The following is a 22,361-nucleotide window of genomic DNA, read 5'->3' as shown; positions in this document are numbered from 1 at the left end:
ATAAAACGCAGTGAAAACAAATTTAAAAATACAAAAAAAATAATTAAAAACGAAAAATTGACAAGTAAAGTTTAAAATTCTATAAAAATATTAGAATTCGTGTATCAAATTTGCAAGGGGTTGATTATAATAAAATAATAGAAAGAGAAATGTATGTTTAAGAATTTCTAACAGATATTTAAATGTTGTAAAGGGATCTGGTAATATTATCGGAACGAAACATAGTAAAAACAGATTTAAAAATCGAAACGGATCGTGTGTAGATAGCGCAACAGAAAAACAAGCGAAAATGAAATCAATCTGTCCATTAATTGCGGCCGTCCGTTTAAACGGAATTAAAGAGAAGAATATCGTTTTTAGCCGTGAGTATTCGGCCGGCGTCGAATGGGCCGCTATGAAGGAAGCTCACATGAGTTAGTAGCCCGATCTTCCATTGCGCCGAATGCATGGAACAGCGTGCAGCTCCTCTCGCAGCCGTTTATCAATTAAAATCATGCGTTCCTACGTTACTAAGCTCGACGAAAACAATGCTTGGCTGATCTAAGCTCCGCCTGTCCCACGATTGGTCGCCTTCATGTGACACTTCGCGCCACCAACGACAATGTCCACATAGACCCGTCGAGATCACCCATTCATATATATTGTTTAGTGTGTTTCTAGTGTTCGATGTCCCGTGACACACTAATTTCAGAAAGCATGAGCACTTCCCAGCCGTTACGGCCCGCCTTAAACGTAAGTTTATATTGGGAAATTTCTTTTCTAAATATACACGTATTTCCACAGCTTAAAATAAATCTTTTAAATTTAAACTCTTGTTTATTTATTTGCGGTATCGCTACTCCTGTTGTATACGGCAGGGCCTGTCTGTTTACCTCTACGGTGTTGTTGTTTGTCTGTGCAGGATATCTGTCTTTTAGTTAAAGTGTCTATTTGTCGGAAAAACTATACAAACACCGCCAAAAATATACTTAAACTTCTTTCTATTATTCTAAAGCTTAAACAAACACCACAGATTTAAAATATGACTTACAAATTTATTATTTTTTCTATTAATTAATATTACTACCTAAAATAAAAGGCTAGATATCTGATTTAAAATATTTGTTATAATTTAACACTATACACTATTTTTTTGTTGTTTATAACTGTTCATTATTAATGAAACATAAATAATTATAAATATACACTAGTTTATTGAGAACAAAATAAAGAAAACTTAAAACAAATATATCATAAGTATTAAACTATTTTTAAATGATTTTGAAATTTTGATTTAAAATAATATTTTTTAATGCATTCCGGAGTTATATTTAAAATATTTTAATAAATAATTAGCATTTTTATGAGTTTTTATGATTTAATACGAAATATTATAATTTTAATTGATTCAGAGAAATCATAACTTTTTTTATCAAATTCTTATCAGTTTTCATAATTTATAGAACTATGATTAGCATTTTTTATCAAGTTCTTAGAATGTATTATCTATTTTTTAATACTATATTTTTGACAGCTCTTGTTTGTATGAAAACAAAAATACATTGTATCATATTTCAGGCATTATTGTACCAGTAAGATACTACTTTGAAGACTAGAACTATGATTATTTTTTATCAATTTCCTATAATTTTCTATTATCTATTTTTTAATATTATGTTGTTAACTGCCCTTGTTTATATGAAAACCGAGTACAGTATCTTATATTTCGGGCAATATTGCACCACTAAGGTACTACTTTGGAGACTTTTATGGACTTAGAATACCAGTCCGTTTTTAATTACATACAATTATTTGGATATTTTTTTCTATAAAATACCTATAAATTAATTTATTGAAGTAAATGAGTAAAAATTAATTTGGAAGTTAATAAATATATTTAAATATCTTTTAAAGGATATTATAATCTTATATATAGGACATGTTATGACACATGCTGAGGGTTGAAAATTTGTCAAAATTTCAACGAAACCAATCTATTTGACGTGGTATATTAATAATAAATGTGAGTTAAAGGGTCGGTGCGATAATCACCAATTTTAACGGTAATAAATTTAAGTGAATTAGCATTAAACGTGCCTAAATAAAGACTGATTAAATGGCGTCCAGAGATAAATCATCTTGTAACTTACATTAAATTCTGGTTTAATATATGCACAAGTGGCTGCCGCCTGTTAACTAAAATCACCCGGGGCCTTATTGCTTGTTTTTAAATCGTCATTACACTTAAATCAATTTTATTCTTACTTATATCCATTAAAACACCTTATTTTACATAATATAGCTGTTGTTAACAAACGCGGGACCCCATCGGCAGTGTTTATTGCCTCGTTGACGAAGTGATTGTTTAAATAATTTGTTAAGGAAGATCGAACAAGTTATTAGTACTTAATATTTTATAATTATGTCGTTTTGACAGTAGAATTCGAAAATAATGTCATAATAAATTATTACAGCAATAAAGATTTAAGGTTTGTAGTGGTTCAAGATCACTGATCAGGCAGAGATGTGACTTATATCAGATATATATATATATATTTGAAATACAGATATAAGATACAAAATACGTATTTTATTTTATATTTGAAATACTTTTTTTAATTTCATCTTGTTCTTGTATTTAGATACATTTTTTATCTTAATATTTTATAAATACTTAGTTTGCTATAAAATTAAAGATCTGTCCTCGATGGCCTGGCTGAAACACGTAAAATTAATCGGTAGGAAAAACAAAAATTGGACACTTTTAAACAACAATGGAAAATACCTAAAAAGAAAGACAAAAGACGAATCTTATTACATGTTTTTAGTGAACTCTAGTGGTTTACTGGCAGCACCGGTGAGTTAGAAACACTGCAATATTTAAGTCATAAAGACATCAGCTTAAAGATTTTAATTTGTACCCTACAATTAAAAAAAACAACAAACACCTGTTTGCCGAGTTTTGCCCACGTGGAGCGAGTCTTTTCTTTTGAAGGAATGATTTTGACACCACATCGAAGAAAAATAAGTGACACAGTCGTGTTTGAAGAACTAGTTTTACTTAAGCCTAAATTGGCCAAATAAAACTTTTCAAATATATTTCCTCTGATTTACACGATTCTTGTTCATAATTATTAATAACGTAATAAGCTAAATAAACCTTAAAAATAGAAAAAAATGTTTTCAAGAGAAAATAGAAAATACATATTTTATATCTAGTATTTCAAATACCTTTTCCAAAAGTATCTTGTATCTGATACCTCAAATACTTTGCCTGGAAGTATCTTGTAACTTTTTGTATTTCAGATACTTTTTGTGAGGTATCTTGTACATCTCTGCTGATCAGAAACATTTAAATATATTTTTAAAATTAAGTAATTTTACATAATACTTTTGAATGGTATAAGAAACAAAGTGTTCTTCGATCCCGTATTTCAATCTTAAACGATATTTTCCACAATTTAAGGTGGGATAACTGTGATTGTGGATAATTGAATCAGAGATTGCGTATTATTTTCGATTTCATTACTGGCCTTTTTAAAAACGGGTAGAATCCGCCGGAGCAGCTGTAATAACCACCCTTTTGGACTATTCACATAAATTATATACCACGCTAACGATTTAGTTGTCATTTAATCGGATCTTGCGTGTGGAGAAACTTATACGGGGTCCTGCAATTACGAACAATCCGCTTGAACGCAGCCTTTAAACGTCGAACTGATCGTTTCGCATTCTTTCTTCTTTTTTTCGACTGCTTTTCTTTTTCCCGGTTTCGTTTATTGCATTAAACAGACCTTCTATTATCCAAATCCAACCGTCTCATCAACAAATCACAGTTTTGCTACACTCCTATTCAAAATAATTTCATCTGTTCGTCCTCGAATAGTAAAAACACTTAATAATATTTTCAAAATGTCTTATTTTTCTAGACATGATATTCTTTTAGAATATTATTTAGTATAATATACTAAACCACAGAAATTTTGCTCGTTAAAACTCAAAAGTTTTAATCATCTGCTGATGATGCTAACATGGTTAGCGAAACGCGCGTCCAGTGCAAAAGTAAAGTGTTTTCATATATACAGGGTGTTTCAAAAAACATGTGCCATCTCCCGTAGGGAGATTCCTCGCGTAAAAATAAGATTCATTTTTCATATCAACATAGGTCCGATTCTGCGTTGTTTCGTAGCTACAGGGCGTTAAAGTCTTAATATTTTTTCGATTTATTATAATTTTCTTCCAAGTGCTTTTAGCGTTTTGAATGAAATTTTGAGGGTAAAACTTCCTATAAATGCGACATATTTTAAAGCTAAAAAAGTGTCACATATTCACCAGGGACGTGCATATGGGTTATCACTGGAATATATTTCTAAAAAAAACTGTACGCCACTGACTTTTTTTTTCTGTTAGCGAAATAGTGTAAGCAGTTTAATGCCGATTATAAAAGTTGTCTCTTGATATTTTATCGATTTCGGCCTCCTTGACGAGATAAACGCAATTTTGCCTTGCTCCAAGTCTAATCAGCCTTTAAAAAAATTTAATATCATTAACTTGCGAAAGTTTGAAATAAGTACTTATTGATTTCTCATCAAAAAATATGAAAAAAAGTTCCTATAAACGTGGGTATCGAAATGCACAGTTTTAGAGTTACAGGATGTTAAAACTTTTTAAAACTATTTTATTTTGTAATTATCTGAAATACCATTATTTTTTTATTTGAAATTGTTGTAGGTTTGACTAATAGTAATAATATTTAATAATAAATTAGGTAAAATATATAATTTATTAATTTTATTTTTATTTTAGTTTTATTAATTGTGATTAATAAAATTGTTTTTATCTCTTCAAGGAGGCCGAATTCGACAAAATATCAAGAGATAACTTTTAATTAGCATTAAATGGCATACATCATTTTGATATCAAAAGAAAAAAGTCAGTGGCGCACATATGTACGTCCCTGATTCATTTATCGACACATTTTTAGCATTAAAATATGTAGCACTTATAGCCTCAAAATTTCATTCGAATCACTAAAAGCACTTGAAAGAAAATTATAATAAATCGAATGGTTATTTAGTTTAGCACCCTGTAGCTACGAAACAACGCAGAATCGGACCTATGTTGATATGAAAAATAAATCTTGAGGAATCTCCCCACGAGAGATGGCACATGCTTAATGAAACACCCTGTATATACCCTGTGTTTAATGAGTGCTTTATTTTATTGACATTCATTCATGTTTTTTTTAATATACAATTTTTGTCAGATCCTTCTTATTGTCGTTAGTGGGAATAGGTATAATTTAGTTTTGTTCCTTTTTTATTCCAATAAAGCCGCCAGCAAAGGATCCTTATTGTCAATTATATCTCGGGACCGAAATTGCTTTTAAAACAACTATATAAGGCGTTTATTTACCTTTCCGCCATAATTATAAGCAATCTCTCGAAATTAGTCGTCGCTCGCGATATCGGTAGGGCACAAGGCAATCAAAAAAACCACCAAGTCCCAGTGTCTTATGGACAATGTATAATGATAAGTCTGGCCAGTCTTTTCGATTAATAATTGAAAATTGCCGCCACGTTGCTTGGTCATTGCCTCGTTTCATGGGGAAACTTCCTTCTTTTTTTATTTAGGTCACACGATGGAGGATACGTACATCCAATATGGCCTCCGGTAGGATAGGGATCGTTCAGTTGCCAGGTGCGGGATCGAATACAGGGCAGCACAGATTTGAAATATAAAAGAAATACAAAAATAAATATTTGTGTATACTTTACACCACATTATACACAGAATACTTACTAATTATTCATATTTTTAGGGGCTCATGATTATTTCTAAAACTTTGAATTTCTAAAACTCTTGAAAATTATCGATTTTCATCAAGACACCGATTTTAATGAAGCTATTGAACTATTGTCATTAACCAGTAAAAAGACGTAGAAGGGAATATAGTCCATTTTGGCCCTACGAGCCCTACGAGTACGATATTACATGTAGGCAAATTTTTATCCATCACCAACAGTCATTCAAAAACAAGTGACATTCTGGCAGAATCTCATCAATACAAGTACAGTCATTTTCATAATTTTATCTTTGTTTACTATTTTTTTGAGCGCCTTGACTAAAAATAAACAATTTTTTTTCATACATTACATAGTTATGAAAATGCTTTGCTTGATTTTGATCAAGTCACGGATTTTCATGAAACTACTGTTATTAACTAATCAAAAGGCGTAGAACAAGAACATACAGACCATTGTGGCGCTAAAAGTAAATTATTCGATTTAGGGGATGTTTTAACGATCATGAAAAATAGCTCAAAATCTCTCTCTCAAAGGTTCAAAAAATCAATTTTCTCACACTATCAAAACATTTAAGATCTTATAGGTTTGTATATTCAGAATCTACATAAAATTTTGTAGAAATGCTGAAATTTCTTTCATTTTATGTTTATATTTACTATCATTCTCAGTCGTTTGAAAAAGGGTCATAAATAAATAGCCTAAAATGGGATTTTTTTCGACTTTTTTCCATGCCTCATGAAAATTGTTGATTTTGATCAAGTCACCAAGATTAGAAAACTCGGTTTTTTACAAACCCAAACCATTAAAGTTTGTATAAGTATTTCTCTCTCTACACATTTTATATAAATTCTGAATTTTTCAGAATTTTATGGCTTTGGTTTATGATTTTTATAAGGGCATTGCAGATATGTCAAAATTTAGCCAAAAGTTTACCGACATTGAAATGTTAATAATGCTCTTGTACACGTAATTCATATGGGGGGCATGTTTTGGTTTTACCTGCTTTATGTGAGCTACGGTTATCCGATACTAGGCATGCAAAGCCCTTCTGTTTTGGCTACACTTGAATTATCGACGTCTTTTGATATTTACGCTCATTTATGGTTTGTAGTATTAATTTTCTCGTCCTCGTGTTATGAGAACTGGAGGATTTTTTAAGTTAATTATTTTTCAGTTTACTCGATTTTGAAGTATTGTAATGTTTACAGTATATTTATGAAAACACATATTTTTAATTTGTCTTCGTGAATAATTAAAATTGTCATCAAAGTTTAATTTTTGCAGGCTGAGTTAAATCCTCTTTTTTTCGCTGGGCATGCACACAGGTGCCTATTAGTGCCATATTTCAAAATTATATTTCTTACACGCACGAATATTTACATCGAGAGGAGAAATATGTAGGGAGCAATGCAGATAATAAAGCTATATTAATGCTGTTGATGTAAGACCTGCCAATGGCGAGCTACCCATGTGCGTGATTTTCGGCCATACTCGCAGGGCGACACATATCGAAACTGTTAAAAAAACAAATAATGCTTTGATTAGCAATAGGCTCCTCGTTATATAACGTGGTCCTTCACGCTATGTAGTCATACTTACTCACAAAATCACGCGATACGAAAATCTATATCGTTTTTCTGATAGCTATTTGGCCAAGTCGTTTCGGGTTTCTGTCGAAATTGGGGACTTCACCAGACAGTTCACAGCGAAAATATCTTTATTGCTTTATTAAGAACATCAAATAAATATAATACTACACGAATTACTATACAGTATTTATGCAGATTGATAAAGTAACTGTTACGTGTTTACATGTTTATTTGATTGATTTTCTCACATTTAAGATTGATAAAGTAACTGTTACGTGTTTACATGTTTATTTGATTGATTTTCTCACATTTATTAAAATGTGTTTATTATTCTTTGTGCCCAATTTTGTCTAAATTATTAATTTTAGTAGTATGTCATATTATATTACTGTAGCTACTTGTAAAAACTACAAAGACGAAAATAAGAGCTATATACAGGTTGAGTCTTAACTAAGTGCAATTGTTTTTAGGGGTAGTTTATTTTTAAAAACGTTTATGAGGATTTTTTTTTCCAAATTTCTCTAAATTTTTTCATGTACTTTTTTTCCCAAAAAAAAGAAAGTTAAAAACAGAAAAAAAATCCAGAAAATTAATCCCGTTGCCGTTCATGTTGGCCGCATTGAAATAATATTAAAATCGTGCCTTTATCATCTAAAAACATCTTCTAAAATTATAATTATGTATCTTTAAAAAATTTCGGTATAGCCTAAATAGCCCCAGTTATGTCCCCACTAGCAATTAGCCCAAAACCGGTGCGTAAAACCATACTCTCTACCGTAGTTGAACTCATCTAAAAAGCTTTATTAGCTTGAATAATAAATTATAATACAAGTTAGACCTTAATAACATTTTACTTCCTAACATTTTTAGAAAAATTATATACCACAATTTTTGTGTATTCGCTATTTAAATCCGTGTATTTGTTTAGTCCGCTGTTTACAGTATTCTCCGATGGTGGCAGCACCGGCGGAGAATGCCCCAAGCCAATAGAGACCCCATTGTATACCATACTGGCAAGCGAAACCTTGGGTCGGCGTTTACATGTCTAGGAGTGAATCGTTATGGCCATCTAGTAAGTCGGAGAGAGCAAAAATACGAAGTATTTGTTATACAGGGTGAGTCTTTAGTTAGTGGAAATATTTTCAGGGTTGCGTTGGTAGATCTCGATAAAAGAAACATATTTTCTCTTTACCGTCTTTCAAATAAATCTAAAATAACTGGATATTTTCTGGATTTTCATTCCTGTAAATTTAATCTACTGCCTATGTTGCATTATCAGAAAATTATATTTTTTTAAAAACTAAATTAATTAATTTTCCAAATTTTTTTTGAAAGAATTCCAAATTTTCCAAAAAAAATTCTCGCGAAAATATCTCATTATCGTGTTTTTGGGACCGAAATATAGGTACTACCCCTAAAAATATTTGCACTTATTTAAGACTCACCCTGTAATACTTGCTCTTCTATCTTTATTCAGTACATGTTATTTTTTTACTGAGCGTACTCTTCGTACACACGAAAACGGCACCCAAGGCCCGAAATGCCGGCCCTAGTATACATCTGTCTTTATAACTACTTTAATTTTATTTTTATTAATTTAACACATTATCACATCAGTTCGATATCTTCTAAAATATTTTAAAATTTTATCGAATAACAAAATAAAGTTAAGTATATATTATCGTAAAAAAAACAACTTCTTTCTAAAGTTACACGATGAAAAATATCCCTGTTTAAACCTAAAACTCAGAAAACGATCTGTGTTTGTCCAAGAAATAATAATTTCATTGTCTACCTAGTTAGTAGGTGCTCCAGGTACAAAAAAAACAAGAGCTAAAAGGTCGCATGACGAATTAAAGAGAATTGGTAAAAAAGGCCAATTGTCTTGTCAACATATCACGCCGTATGTTGTCTATACCACCGAAGACTGTCCTTAATGTGCTTAGTATTTTCCAGAACCGTTTTCAGAGTGTGTCACGAACATTTCCATATTAATTGTTTATCGAACATGTGTCCGGCCTAAACAAGCACTGCCCTTTTTATTTCCTTGCGGTTTGACAGCTCTGCGGTTAGCCTTAACAGTTGTCATCTGCTCTAACAATACACGATTGTTTATTTTATTTCGTCATTCGTAAATGAAACTTGGTCGATGCCTAAACATCTTGCAAATTGATTATTAATATTATAAAATATACATTTTTAATACTCTGTGGTTGGTATTTTGTTATTTGATTAAGGGAATTACAGAAATCACTTTAAGTAACACAATATAAAAAATCTAAAAATTTGGTGAATGAATGTGAAATGTATGGTGGTAGTGACAAACAATTTGCATTTTATAGCCCTGTTGCTAAGTGTTTAGCATACAGGGAGTGTTCGATTTGAATAAATACATTCTTTTTTATCCTGTGCTGAGAGCGCCCATTGTTATAAGGAATACAAGTGCTACCTAAAAGTAGCGCATAATAAGGTAGGAAGATTTATGCGTAGGAGGTCGGCGATCATTTTATAGTGCTTCAAAAAATAGATTTTTTTATTTCCATTTTTCGTGCTTATGTAACATAGCGATTATTAATAATAATTTCGTTAATTAAATGTCAAATTATTATATATTTGGTATTAAGTTATCAATTGGCAAAATGACCTTGAAGGTTTTTAAGACAAATTGCTTTGATCGTCTCCTATCTTGTTTTTAATTGTTGATTTTTATTCGGTGATAATCGATTCAATATTATCGCAAATAATTTATTGATCTTTGACACAAACGGTCCTATCAGTTAGCAGTTCTTCTGTGCCAATCATGTCGCAATTTTGGATTAGGTTATGGTTTGTTAATTTATTGTATACGGTTCTGTTTATTTTAATGGATATTTTTTATTCGTTGCGTTTTACCAGCGCTGCAATTCTGCTAGATTAGAGAGGTTAACAAGGAGAAAAATTAATATTATTACAACAAAAAATATATATCCCATATCCCATACATAATAGGCTTTATTATTTTCCCAGCATTATTTTTATTTATTTTCGCCACTGGGAACAAAATCTGCAAAACACAAAAAAATATAAACATCACTGCGTTGAATTTAAAGCTTTCCCCATAGAATCTACATTCACCCTTGTCTGTAAGCTGTGCCCTTGTTTCTTAGCTTCACTTTACTAAGGTGTTCGTTGAGGAGACATTATCCGTTTAAAAAACCCCAAATATTACTTAAATCAAGGAAAATCTGTGGTTTTTCTCGGTCGTAAATTCTGAGAAATTTCTTCGAGTGTCTTAGACCGTTGGAGGATTCCCATTCCAGGTAACGGATGGAGTTTTCCAGGTTCTTGCAGCAAAACGGTTCTGCTCCAGTTAGTGAAGTGTTCACTCCTCTTCTAGCTAGATCGTTTGCTTTCTGATTGTCTTCTATCCTTTGGTGCTTCGAATTGATATTTCTAGATGTGAAGAATGCTGGGATAGGTAGGTACCCATTGCTATCCATGTTCCTGCTTTGGTTTTAGAAGCATCAGTGTACCACGTTATGGTATGGTCTTTTATCTGCTGAGCACACGTCTTCCAATACTTTTTATTGACTGGTAGGATGATACTTGGTATGACATCCACTCGGAGTTGGAGGACTGGACTGTTTGGTTTGAGGGTGTTCCAAGCCAAAAAGGGATAAAGAAACACTATTTAAACTTTCAAAATACAACTATTCAAGAACACTTTAGTTTTTAGCAGATACGTCCTTTATAAACTGTTAACGTTCTTTCTCCAGAATTTTTTTCAATAAATATAGGTACCCGCCACAAAGGTAACATATATATAATAAGGTATAAACATTATTTGTAATACTTATTATTATAAACTTCAGAATAAAATAGAAATGTAAGTAACAAAAGAAATGCTTATGATGGAATATAATTATAAGCCGAAATTTTCATGTTCCTGAACTGCCGTAAGGGTAATAATACAACAATGTCGCAGGATATAAAAGGTATTAATTATAAAATTCAATTTGTCAGAAAGCTTTCGATAAGCGCTGCTTAATGAAAAGCGATGTGAAATTTCACGAAAGAAAAGAAGGCCGAGTGTCGTTAAAGTGGAGCGTGATGGATATATATTTTAGCCATCAATTAGCGGCATGACAATAATTCATGAGCGGGGCCATCACTAATAAAATAAGCACTGGTACCTTTAATGGACCCGATGCTTATCAACAAGGGCACATTAGCCCGAACCGAAGAGATGTCTATAAGGTGGGCGGGGCCAACGGCAGGGCGCACTTTGATCCACAAAACCGATAAAACCCTAATGATAAAATGACAATTTTGTGTCATTTAACTCCTCCCATTTCATCGCGTCCCCGGCTATTATCAAAGCAAGTTAAGTGACGGTTTTCGCCTTTTAAATATTCATCAACAATTACTGTACTGTTCTGCTTTTTTTGGTAATTACGATCCACACTTTATGGATGTTAATTGGTATTCATGAAACGTTATAATTGCCATATTAATTGGTTCTTTGCTTTTATTTATAATATTATACAAACATTCTAATATTATATGAGGGGGGTTTTTATTATAGGCATACCATGCCTACAATCTTCTCAGTATAGTTCTTCTAATTTCCATTTCCCATCACCTTGCTTCTAAACCAATAAATAATGTAGTGTGTTATTTTCAATGGTGTTGCTTGAACAGTACAGGTTTATTAGACTAATCTTACGGTAGAACTGTAGTATATCAAATGCTACAAATGTATTATGGAGGTGTAGCATTTGGTCTACGTACAGAAATGTTTACACAGATCCTGATTTGAGGTACAATATGACCTGTAAACTGACAGTAGTGGTCGTCAAAACAGTTAAAAATAGGGTTGCCAAACGTCCTCTATTCCAGAGGACATTAAACATTTTTTCACCGGTCCCGTTTTTTTACACTCGCGTCCTCTATTTTTAATTTTGAAAGTTGACAACCCTAGTTAAAAAATGATGTCTTGGAAGATGAGTTTATGATATTTATTAACAAGTTAAAGTGTGATGTCAGATTTTTAAACCACTCTAAATTTATGGTTTATAGATATTACATATAAATATACAGGTTGTTAATTTGTTTATTACTCGCGGCAAGAGCTTTATGGTTGAAATATGGCAACCTCGGCCCGCTCGTCGAGAGACGACGCGACGCGACGGGACGAGTCGGCAGAAAACCCTATAAGAGCATGCGTTCTCAAGGACAGGGAATAGGCAGTGTTGCCATTCTGTTCCCCAATAAGTAACCGTCCAGTTAACAATCTGTATATATCAGATGGTAGATACGATATACAGAAAAGTCCACAGACTTCGAGACATAGGAAAATCAAGTCCATTTAGCGTGTGTCCAAATTTTGACAAGTTTTCAAAAATGACAGTTTTGTTTAGACTGACGTTTAATTGCACCTGACCTCTTGGTGAATGATTTCTTTTTATGGGGGTACATAAAATCTAAAATTTACGGCCATGAAGAAATTCAAAACTTGGAGCAGTTAAGGCAGAATATGTTTAATGCCTTTGACACTGTCACCCCTGATATGTTATCCAATGTGAGGAGGAGATTTTATGATAATTTGGGTTATTGTTTAATGCAAGAGGGAGGCATTTTTGGATAATTTTTGTAATTTTTAAATTTCATTATCCTGATTTTTTACCGTTTATCCATTACCTACCTTGACGAACATGAGAAAACAAAAGTCCTTTTCAGGACCATAAATATTTTGATTGAAAAATTTGTTACTTTTATTTTTTTTTGGATTAAAAAAACAAAAGTTGTTAATATAATATCAATTTAAAAGTGTTTTAGTAGTTTTAATACACACTATGATATAAAATTTATTATTATCATAAGGTACATTATTAATACTATTATTCGAAATGACATTAAGGCCCAATTGCACCAATGATTTAAATTTTTCTTAGAGATAAGTAGAGCTTAGAATGAGCTGTATTTATATTTACTTTAATATTCACCTTAAATGAGGGAATTTCACTGACACAATTTCTGAATTTGAATTGTTTTTAATGATACTAACAATTTTAGTTCAATTTTTAATAAAATTTATTTAATATTAATAGAAATCCAAGAAATTTGAAACCTCTTTTAGCGATTTATAACATTCTCAAATGAATTACAGGTGCCCTTATTTTCTATGAAAACCATACAGCTTTTTTCATAGTCGCTGCAGTTGCTATAGTTATAAAAACACTAATTTTTTAAGGTGTGAAAATTGCGACACACGCTAAATGGACTTGATTTTTCCTATGTCTCGAAGTCTGTGGACCTTTCTGTATAGAAAGCCTAGTCATACGACTTCTGCAATCGTACTATTTGTAAGGCTTTGGAAAAATTGGCATTTCTGTTGAATTGATGCTAATAAAAAACCAAAAAAATAAATATAAAAGATGCGAGAGACATCAAACTAAATATTCACAATAATCATAACCACCCAATTTAACCACCCAGTAAAAAATTTGGAAAATTTATTAATTTCTTCAAAGCGGTACTGTTTAGATTACTCTTCCCTAATAAAATATATGTTTTTGTGTAGGAGTCCAATAGATTGAGAATTTCCTGAGATATTTAAAAACTAGAAATGCAGTAGTACAATGTAATTGATTAACTTTATTTGTAAGAGTTTGTTAAAACGGAAAGAGCACTCTGATGAGAAACCTAGACGCGTCGGACTTTCTTTTCAATTAATTCGATTGGTGGCAGATAAGAAATTGTTTTAGAAAAACCGGCGAGGGAGTAACAGTTATGTAAATTTAACGGAAACCCGGTGTACGGTTCAGGCGAAACTATCCCGCCGAGATAAATTTTATACTAGTCCTGATAATGTAGAAAGGATGCTGCGGCATGTAAACTCATCTAAGTTGAACTGCCCTAAAAACAAATAGATGCTTTCAACCTAATTGAATTGGTTTTGTAGTAGATTTTTATTTCGTTTCGTTTAAACACAAACGAAATTCTCCACCTCTCTAAAAAACCTCTCTTATTCAAAAGAAGCAAGAAATACTAAAGTGAAATAAAAATACAGCTATGACTAGCCATGACAATAATTAAATGACTCTTCATTTGCATTCTTTCATTAATACTTTTTTTTTAAGATGTTATCGGATGTAAAATTCTTGGACCTCTGCTTAGACAAAAATGATAAATTTCACAGTCAACTTACAGTCCACTGGTTTTAAAAAAGTACTTAGATTTGCAAACTTTGAAAATGGTATATCAAGCAACTATGGCAGTTTTGGTGATGTTGACTGTTGACAGATTTTTTTATATGTCAAAAAGGCGTATCTCCGTATTATACTAAAACTTAAAATAAATGTCTATCTATTTTTGATAAGGAATGATTTTTATTTCTTATTTTTGTGGAAGCATAAAGAAATGTTTAATCTAGCTAAACCTAAAGAAATAGACCCATCCAGAGGTGTACATTATAATTACCTTGTACATAAAGTTAAAAACCCGAAATTGGAGCATTTTACAAGTGTATTAAAACATACACTATTTTAATCAACAATTTTCAACAAATTTTCATTTTTTTTTGAACAACAAACAATTGTGAAAATTAAAAAAAAGTGTTACTTATTTAAGTTCATAGTAAAATTAGAGCCATATATTTTGAATAATTTTTTTTGAGTATGGTCGAATTATTTAGAATGTGTAATTAGATAAACACTTGTTTATGTTTATTATATTTTACTGATTATTTTTTTAAATGAGGAGAAAAACTAAGTATTTAAAATTAAGTAAGTATTTCATTTTTTAATACAGTTCTAGATATTTACAGGTTAATAGATTTTTTTTGTATTTTTCAAGTCTATTCATTATCTCCAAGAAAATATTTTATATATTTCTGTTTTCTTTGATACTATTTCTACCTATCTATCTATCTATATCTGTCTATTTATTTGTAATAGACTAGAAATTAATATGAAAAGTTTGGATTTCTAAACAAAACTGTCGTAGGTATATTAGAATTTAGATGTAATTGATCAAATCTTTGCCATCCGGATCCTTTGTTCTCCGCGACCATCTAGCGACATTCGATGTATTAAGCTGGCTGTGTGCACATGTAAACCGTGCACTTACAGCTCGCAATTGGAGTTATCAAAAAATAAGTAATATTAAAAACAATAAATTTTAGTAGACGGTGTTTTTCGTTTTTTACTTTGTAGCCTTGTCTTGTCGATGTGATTACACTTAAATTCCATTTCTAAATATTGATGTGTGTTAATTATAAAATGTGTATGAAAAAGGATAATTATATTAGTTTATTAGATTTATTTTGAGATTTATGAAGCTAGCATTATTTCTTTTCTAGTTCTTACCTCATTATTTTGCAGTAATAATTCACGAGGCACAAATGAAATATCATCGGATTCCATGCAGTAATAGCCGCAAATTATTCGTTATTATATTTTGATACAGTCATCAATGGCTTTATTAAAAAGTAATTATAACGTTTTTAATGGAATATCCGTTACACCGTACATCATACTTTAATTGTCTCATATGTGGTAATTAAATAATATATTGTGTATTTAAACACAAGCCTAACCGATTCCTTTTTTTTCCTCCACGCTTTGAGAATCGATGTAAATTTATTGTCTATAAAAACCGAAAGAAAGCGTATGTCGAAGAAAATTGTTCCCTGAATACTTTATTTATGATTTGATACTTCCTTTGTAATTTAGTTCTTAATATAAACCGACACCAATAGATACGAGGACTTTCTATTGTGAGGAAGTTGCAATTCCGCGTAAAAATTTGACAAAAGACTTAGAATCTGGGCCCAATTATAGAACAATAAAATTATTTAGAATGACTCTCGATATTTAAACCGTTATTGAAAAAACGAAAATTGAAAAGAAATCGATTTTGTATTACCGACAGAGACCAAAACCAAATAGATTCCTTAAAAAGGGCCTCAACAATGAAAGTGATATTTTCGCAGAGCATAAATATAATAGGGTTGTTATGTTGAGGACCTAATATGGGGGTTGGTACATAATTATTAATCCCCTCAACGCAAAAGGGTTAACGGAGCCGGTGGGGTGGGAAATGCGCCATATTTGATCAATAATTGAGTTAAACAACTGACGAATGGTATACTTACTCATCCCTATATATTTTATAATACCGGGTCACAGTTTTCTCGTTTATTAATTAACTCATCTTCAGGATACTCAGATTTTAAATTGTTCACCGTTCTCAGTTTAACTCCCTTGACATTTTCTCGTTTTAAAATTTAAATATGTTTAATCTGCTAATATTTTTTACTCCAGAAAGAATTATCCACTTTCACAAATAAAATGGAGGGTTGTAAATCACATATTGGCATTTTTTGGTAATTGGAGATGGCAAAAAACCGGCATATGGCCACCAAAAAAGGGTTTATTAGACGATGAACTCTTGTGTGTAGGGGGAAAGCTTGATAATTTAACGAGGGATGAATTTGGACTATGTCAGGAATCCATTATCTGGCCTATCAACACAGATCTAGTTTCGTTTTTCATTACATCCATTTTTTTTTAGTTATTATCTGTTCTAGGCGTTCAAATATTAGCCTTTCTAGTCTTAATAAAAATAATAAAGCAATTGTGTTTTTTAAATAAATCTAACGCATTTAGTAATAAATAATAGATAATAAAATAAAGGTATAAAATAAAATAAAGATCTCACTTGAGATAATGGGAGGGGGTCCAGACAAATCTCCTGACATCTCACCAGGCGGGAGGGGGGTTAAATAATCTTCATAAACGCCCCACGTAATTTATGGATGCCCTCTTATTTACTCATATTTAATGTTTTGTGTAATTTTTACAATTTTTTTTCTTTTATTAAACTTTAAAATAAATAAATCTCGTAAATACTCCAGATGTTTGACATAATCTGAAAGTGGTTTAAAAATACCGGGGCGCCTAAGTGATAATAAAAATTAAGTCAATCGTCTCTTGCTATTTTCTTTCCGTCTAAATTTACGTATAGAGTCACGAGATGTATATTTATTACATAGGGGCGTAAAAATGACATTAAGTCGTGATCGAAATTAAAACCATCACACCCACTATCGCACACGAGCATCGAGCAGATGTCACTAAAACAATCCCGATATGTCGAGTGTGTGCATTAAGAGCATACGAAAATACACACGCTTTCGATCGGGTGATATTAAGCATCATCGACAAGTTCACTAGCATCATGATCACCTTGTTTTTCATCTGGTCTCAAGAACCCATATGAATCACGCACCGTTTTTGGATCGAGGATATTTTTATCCAGAGGCTGCTTCTGTCTTTTATTATTTTATTTTTACTTACTTTTATCACGATTATGACAGCTTCGCTGGGAAGTACCGTATACAGGGTGAGTCTTAATAAATATAAGAAAAATAATTGGGCCTAGAATGTATTTTCTACAAAAACAAGCTATTTATTTAGTTAGGTATAATTGTGATTTTTTTTTTCAGTGGGCCTCAGTAGCATCATGGTTCTTCAAGCCAGAAAATTCAGTTGCTTCGAAAATGTCCACACCTCAGAATAGTTCACAAGCGTTGACAAACAGTATAGACATATCGAAATCAGCAGTTAACGAAAAAATTCAAATACTCCAACCACCTTCACCGTCAATTGTAGAAAATTTCAACAGAAGTAAATATCAACCACCGAAAATTTGCACGGTGAGTACCAACTATTATTATTATATACCGTATGATCAAAAAAAACGGCGTCATCGATGGCTATGAAATGGATATCGCTGTCATTTTATATGTAAAATTATATGGGGAATGTCATCGATCGTCATTTCCAAGCCAACTAGACGCCGTTTTTTTTTGATCATATGGTACTTGAACTACTAAATATAAAATCATTGTGTGAATAATAAAACTATAAACAAGTTTGCTGTTGCTCAAAAAAAGAATAGGTACTTATTCATTTATATATAAAAAAGTCTTTCTCATACCGGGCGTTGCATCGTTGCTGGAAACATAGTAAATCGCATGCAAATTTTGAACTGTCTAAATATTGGCTCCCCTGTTAATTTTACAACGAAATCGTAAATAGGTTTTTAGCAATTTTAGGCAAGCCGATTTTAAGTATTTAAGAAAAACTGCATCTATTTTTAAATTAAAACTGGACATGTAACCATGCAAAACCAGGCAAATGCATAAGTTGTCATACCTTGCATACGACAATGTCAAACTAATGCACTATTTACGACTTAGCAGCATAATTAATAGAGGAGCCAATATTTCGACAGTTCAAAATTTTTATGAGATTTCTTATGTTTCCAATACCGATGCACCACCTGGTATAAAAATATATACCGGGTGCGTCTCAAAAGTGGCTCACCCTTATAACTTTTTAATTTTTTCAGATAAAAAAGCGAGATTTGGTATGTTAGTATATGACATTAATTAAGATTGAATGAAGTATTCAATTGTTTTTGGTTACGTCCTGTTTCACCGGAAATTACTACAACTTTTGATTTTTAAATAACATTCTCCGTATTTTTTACTTTATTCGATAGAAAATGAAACTCTGAATAGAATGACATATCATATATCAACTTTTGAGATTTTCGCTTTAAAAAAATCATATTTTAAATATTAATATAGAGTGCCATGGTTGTTAAAAACACTAATTTTTAATCAAGGACTATTGGAAACAGATTTGATCATCTAATGTTTTTCGTATTTTTAATCGTATTTTTAATCATATCTCATTTTTTTCAAATGGAACGAGGGTGGTTCATTAGCATATTTGAAAAATCATTTTTTTACGAATAATTTGATACCACACACTTGGTATTTCGAGTCAAATTGTTGTTATGAACCACATGTTACAATTTCAAATAAACCATATTAGAAAATGTCAAAAGTTGACATGTGATATGCCATTCTATTCAGAGTCTAATTTTCTATCGAATAAAGTAAAAAATTACCGAGAGTGCCCTTTAAAAATCGAAAGTTGTAGTCATTTCCGGTGAAACAGGAAGTGACCAAAAACAATTAAATACATCAATCAATTCTAATTTATGTCATATACTAACATTCCAAAGTTTTTTTATCTGAAAAAAATGAAAAAGATATAGGGGTGAGCCAGTTTTGAGACGCACCCGGTATAATGTAAAAATCTTTGCGATTTAAGTTCAACAATAATCAAAAATAATTATTAATTATATTAATGAAAATCAAAAGCTAAAAAGGATTTATATATCCGTATAAGGACTGTGATACAAATACGTTTAATGGAGACATATATAACTGAAATGCGGAGGCAAATATATACGGCTGCATCTCAAATAACAACAGGGAAATGGTGAAAAGTTCCCAATTAGGAGTTACCCAGGCAACCAGAGCGTTTTCGAGAGTTATCTAAAGGGAAATATGGATGTGAACTACGTCGACTATACTCAAATTTACAGTCGGCTTTGGATCCTACCTGTAACTTGAAAAATAAAAGTTTGCTACATCGCTTCCTTTTTTTCGGTGGTGATTCCAAGTGATAAAAATTCATGTGCCCTGAAAAACCTTTTTAATTTTTACGGTAATAAACAATTTTTTCAATAGACGTATTTTGTTATTATTTTTTTTATTATTTGAATATTTTTTCAATTTATTATATTATTTTTTGCTATTATTGGTTAGAGATGGAGGTTAACATAATTTCTTTTTGATTTTTTTATACTTGATTGGTGTTTCTGTTAAAATTTCACAATCTGTCGAGCTTAATGGATTTCTTTTTAATTATAGGTATATTGTTTATGACAAAACCGTTTTGTAAGGTCTAATTACATTCGAGCGGAAAAGTGACACTTTTAACAAAGGCAAACAAAAAATAAAAAGGTTTTTCTGTCGCGGGTTCCATTTAGAAGAACATACTAATCGCGTGAGCAAACGTTGAGTAAATCTGTCACAGAGCTCACTTTGTCTTGGGGCTTTTAACTAATTGGCGTATTAGTTAGACTCGGGCGACAATAATTAAACTCATTTTATATGGGAAAAACGGTACAACTGGTCTTCTTTGTACAAATTCGTTGCATCCATTAAGATACATCCTCTGTTTCGTTTTTAATATTTTATAAAAAAATGCGGATGTCAAAATTAAAAAAATAGAATGTTTTTGGAAACAATTTTTCCAATTCAGTTTATTTCATTTTAAGCACCTATTCAACAATTTTGTTATAAGTTGTTAGTATCAATATTATACAATCTCTTTATTTCTGTAATATTAGAATTTGCACGACACCATAAATAAAAGAATAATATACTATTTGGAAGGAAATCTAAACAGTACACTTAAGAATAAAGTATTTTAATTAGTAGAATATCACCATAGTAGAAGGAAAAGAGTAGTTGCACTCTCCCAAATATTTTCTGCCAGTTTTTACAATCTATCGAACATCGGCAGATTGCAGAGCGTTTCAGTTGAGTTCCGTCCGTCGACCTGCGAGGTTCGAGCGTTGCGTCCCAGCACAGAGAAGGATTGACAAGAAATGAGTGCTTTACTGTATGCTGCTATTGGTTGTAGTAATAATTAAAAAAAATGTGTTTTGCGTTTTTTTTGAGAGTCATTTTTGATCATGTTTGTGTTCAGGTTAATTTTCTCAAGACTGATAACTACTTAATAATTTGATGTTATTTTCATTTAAACCTAAATTTTTTATCGATTTTACTTTTGACAACCATCCCTCCCTTGCGCCTTGCTTGCTGTTTAACGAACTGCACCATCATTGAACAAAAATTTGCTAGTACCGAAAGTACCGAAAAAAAAATGGAAATCCCGGTTCCCATGGAACCGAAATTACCGGTTCCGAAAAACAGCTCCAGTTCCGGAAACGCTTTAACGTGCCATAACCGTGAATCGCCCTATACAGGGTGAGTCTTAAATAAGTGCAAATATTTTTAGGGGTAGTATATTTTAGCCCTAGAAATAGAAGTAGAATAGAAAGAATTTTTTTTAGTTTTTAGTAAAAAAACGTAATTTCTCGTTGATAATATGGTAACTAGGGTTCAGAACCGGAAATTCCCGGTTCTATTGAGATATCAAAGAACCGGGACTCGAAATTATAATTTCCAAGTTCTTTCGGTACCTTCGGGACTCGGTAACAATAACTAAAAAAATATTCTTTTATTACGTGAGAAAGTAGTGATGCTATTTCTCATTGTTCTTGCTTCTTTTCTCTTTTGAAATTTCTGTAATGTTTATTAGCAATTATTCAAGTTTAAATATGTTATTTTGTTATTTAGTACAATGTGTTGTTCAATATATTAGTTATCCAATGAAAATCACCTAACCAATATATTACTACAAAAGAAACACATTAATGTTAAAATTAAACTTGTTTTAAATTAAAAAAAAAGACGTAGAAAATCTTTGAAATAGATGATAATATAAAAATATGTCATTATATATTTTTTCCGCATTTCTTCCGATCAGAAGATTTTCAGATACAGAAGAATTGTTACTTACACAAAATGTGGAAATGTTCTGTTTTCAAGCAAATTTTTACTCGATGATCAATTTTTTTTATTTTATTTTATTGTGAACTCATATTTTCCTCAATACATCTCTGTGAAACTATGGCGAGTGCCACGACTATACTTTGCCTAGTTATAGACCACGACTATACAGCTACGTCAGTGGTCACGGGACGCGAGAACAAGGTCATATAAAGTGGCAGAAAAAGAACAAAGGATTTGACAAAGGATTGAGTGAAGCTACTAGTTTCCTTACACTATGATATCACACTGATTATCATATTTCTAACTTTTTATTGACTGGAAAATCAATTACCGGTAGCGGCTAGATACCTAACTTTTAATCCATAAAGATATTTTGAGATTTTTTATTTTTTTTATTCCGTTGTAAGCCTAAAGCTACCTAAAATTCAAAATTTTAAGTTCGTGAAACTTAGATAGAGGTACCTTAAAATTTTCATAACCTGTCAGTGAGTCATTGTT

At 31.4% G+C, this 22,361-nt stretch overlaps 1 protein-coding gene across 1 annotated transcript in view; it reads left to right on the top strand.

The window, feature by feature from the left end:
- Positions 1-424: 424 nt before the first annotated feature.
- The window catches only part of LOC115882260, a 141,344-nt gene continuing 119,407 nt past the window's right edge, over positions 425-22,361 (top strand). Inside the window, 2 exon segments of the mRNA XM_030900202.1 lie at positions 425-732; positions 17,865-18,074. Coding sequence (XP_030756062.1) covers positions 667-732; positions 17,865-18,074 — 276 coding nt within the window. The 5' untranslated portion in view covers positions 425-666.

The sequence above is a fragment of the Sitophilus oryzae genome, unplaced genomic scaffold (assembly GCF_002938485.1).
Source record: "Sitophilus oryzae breed Bouriz unplaced genomic scaffold, Soryzae_2.0 scaffold_177_pilon_pilon, whole genome shotgun sequence".
Taxonomy (NCBI): domain Eukaryota; kingdom Metazoa; phylum Arthropoda; class Insecta; order Coleoptera; family Curculionidae; genus Sitophilus; species Sitophilus oryzae.
Note: the sequence above shows the minus strand (reverse complement) of the source record. Positions and strands in the feature narration are given on the sequence as shown.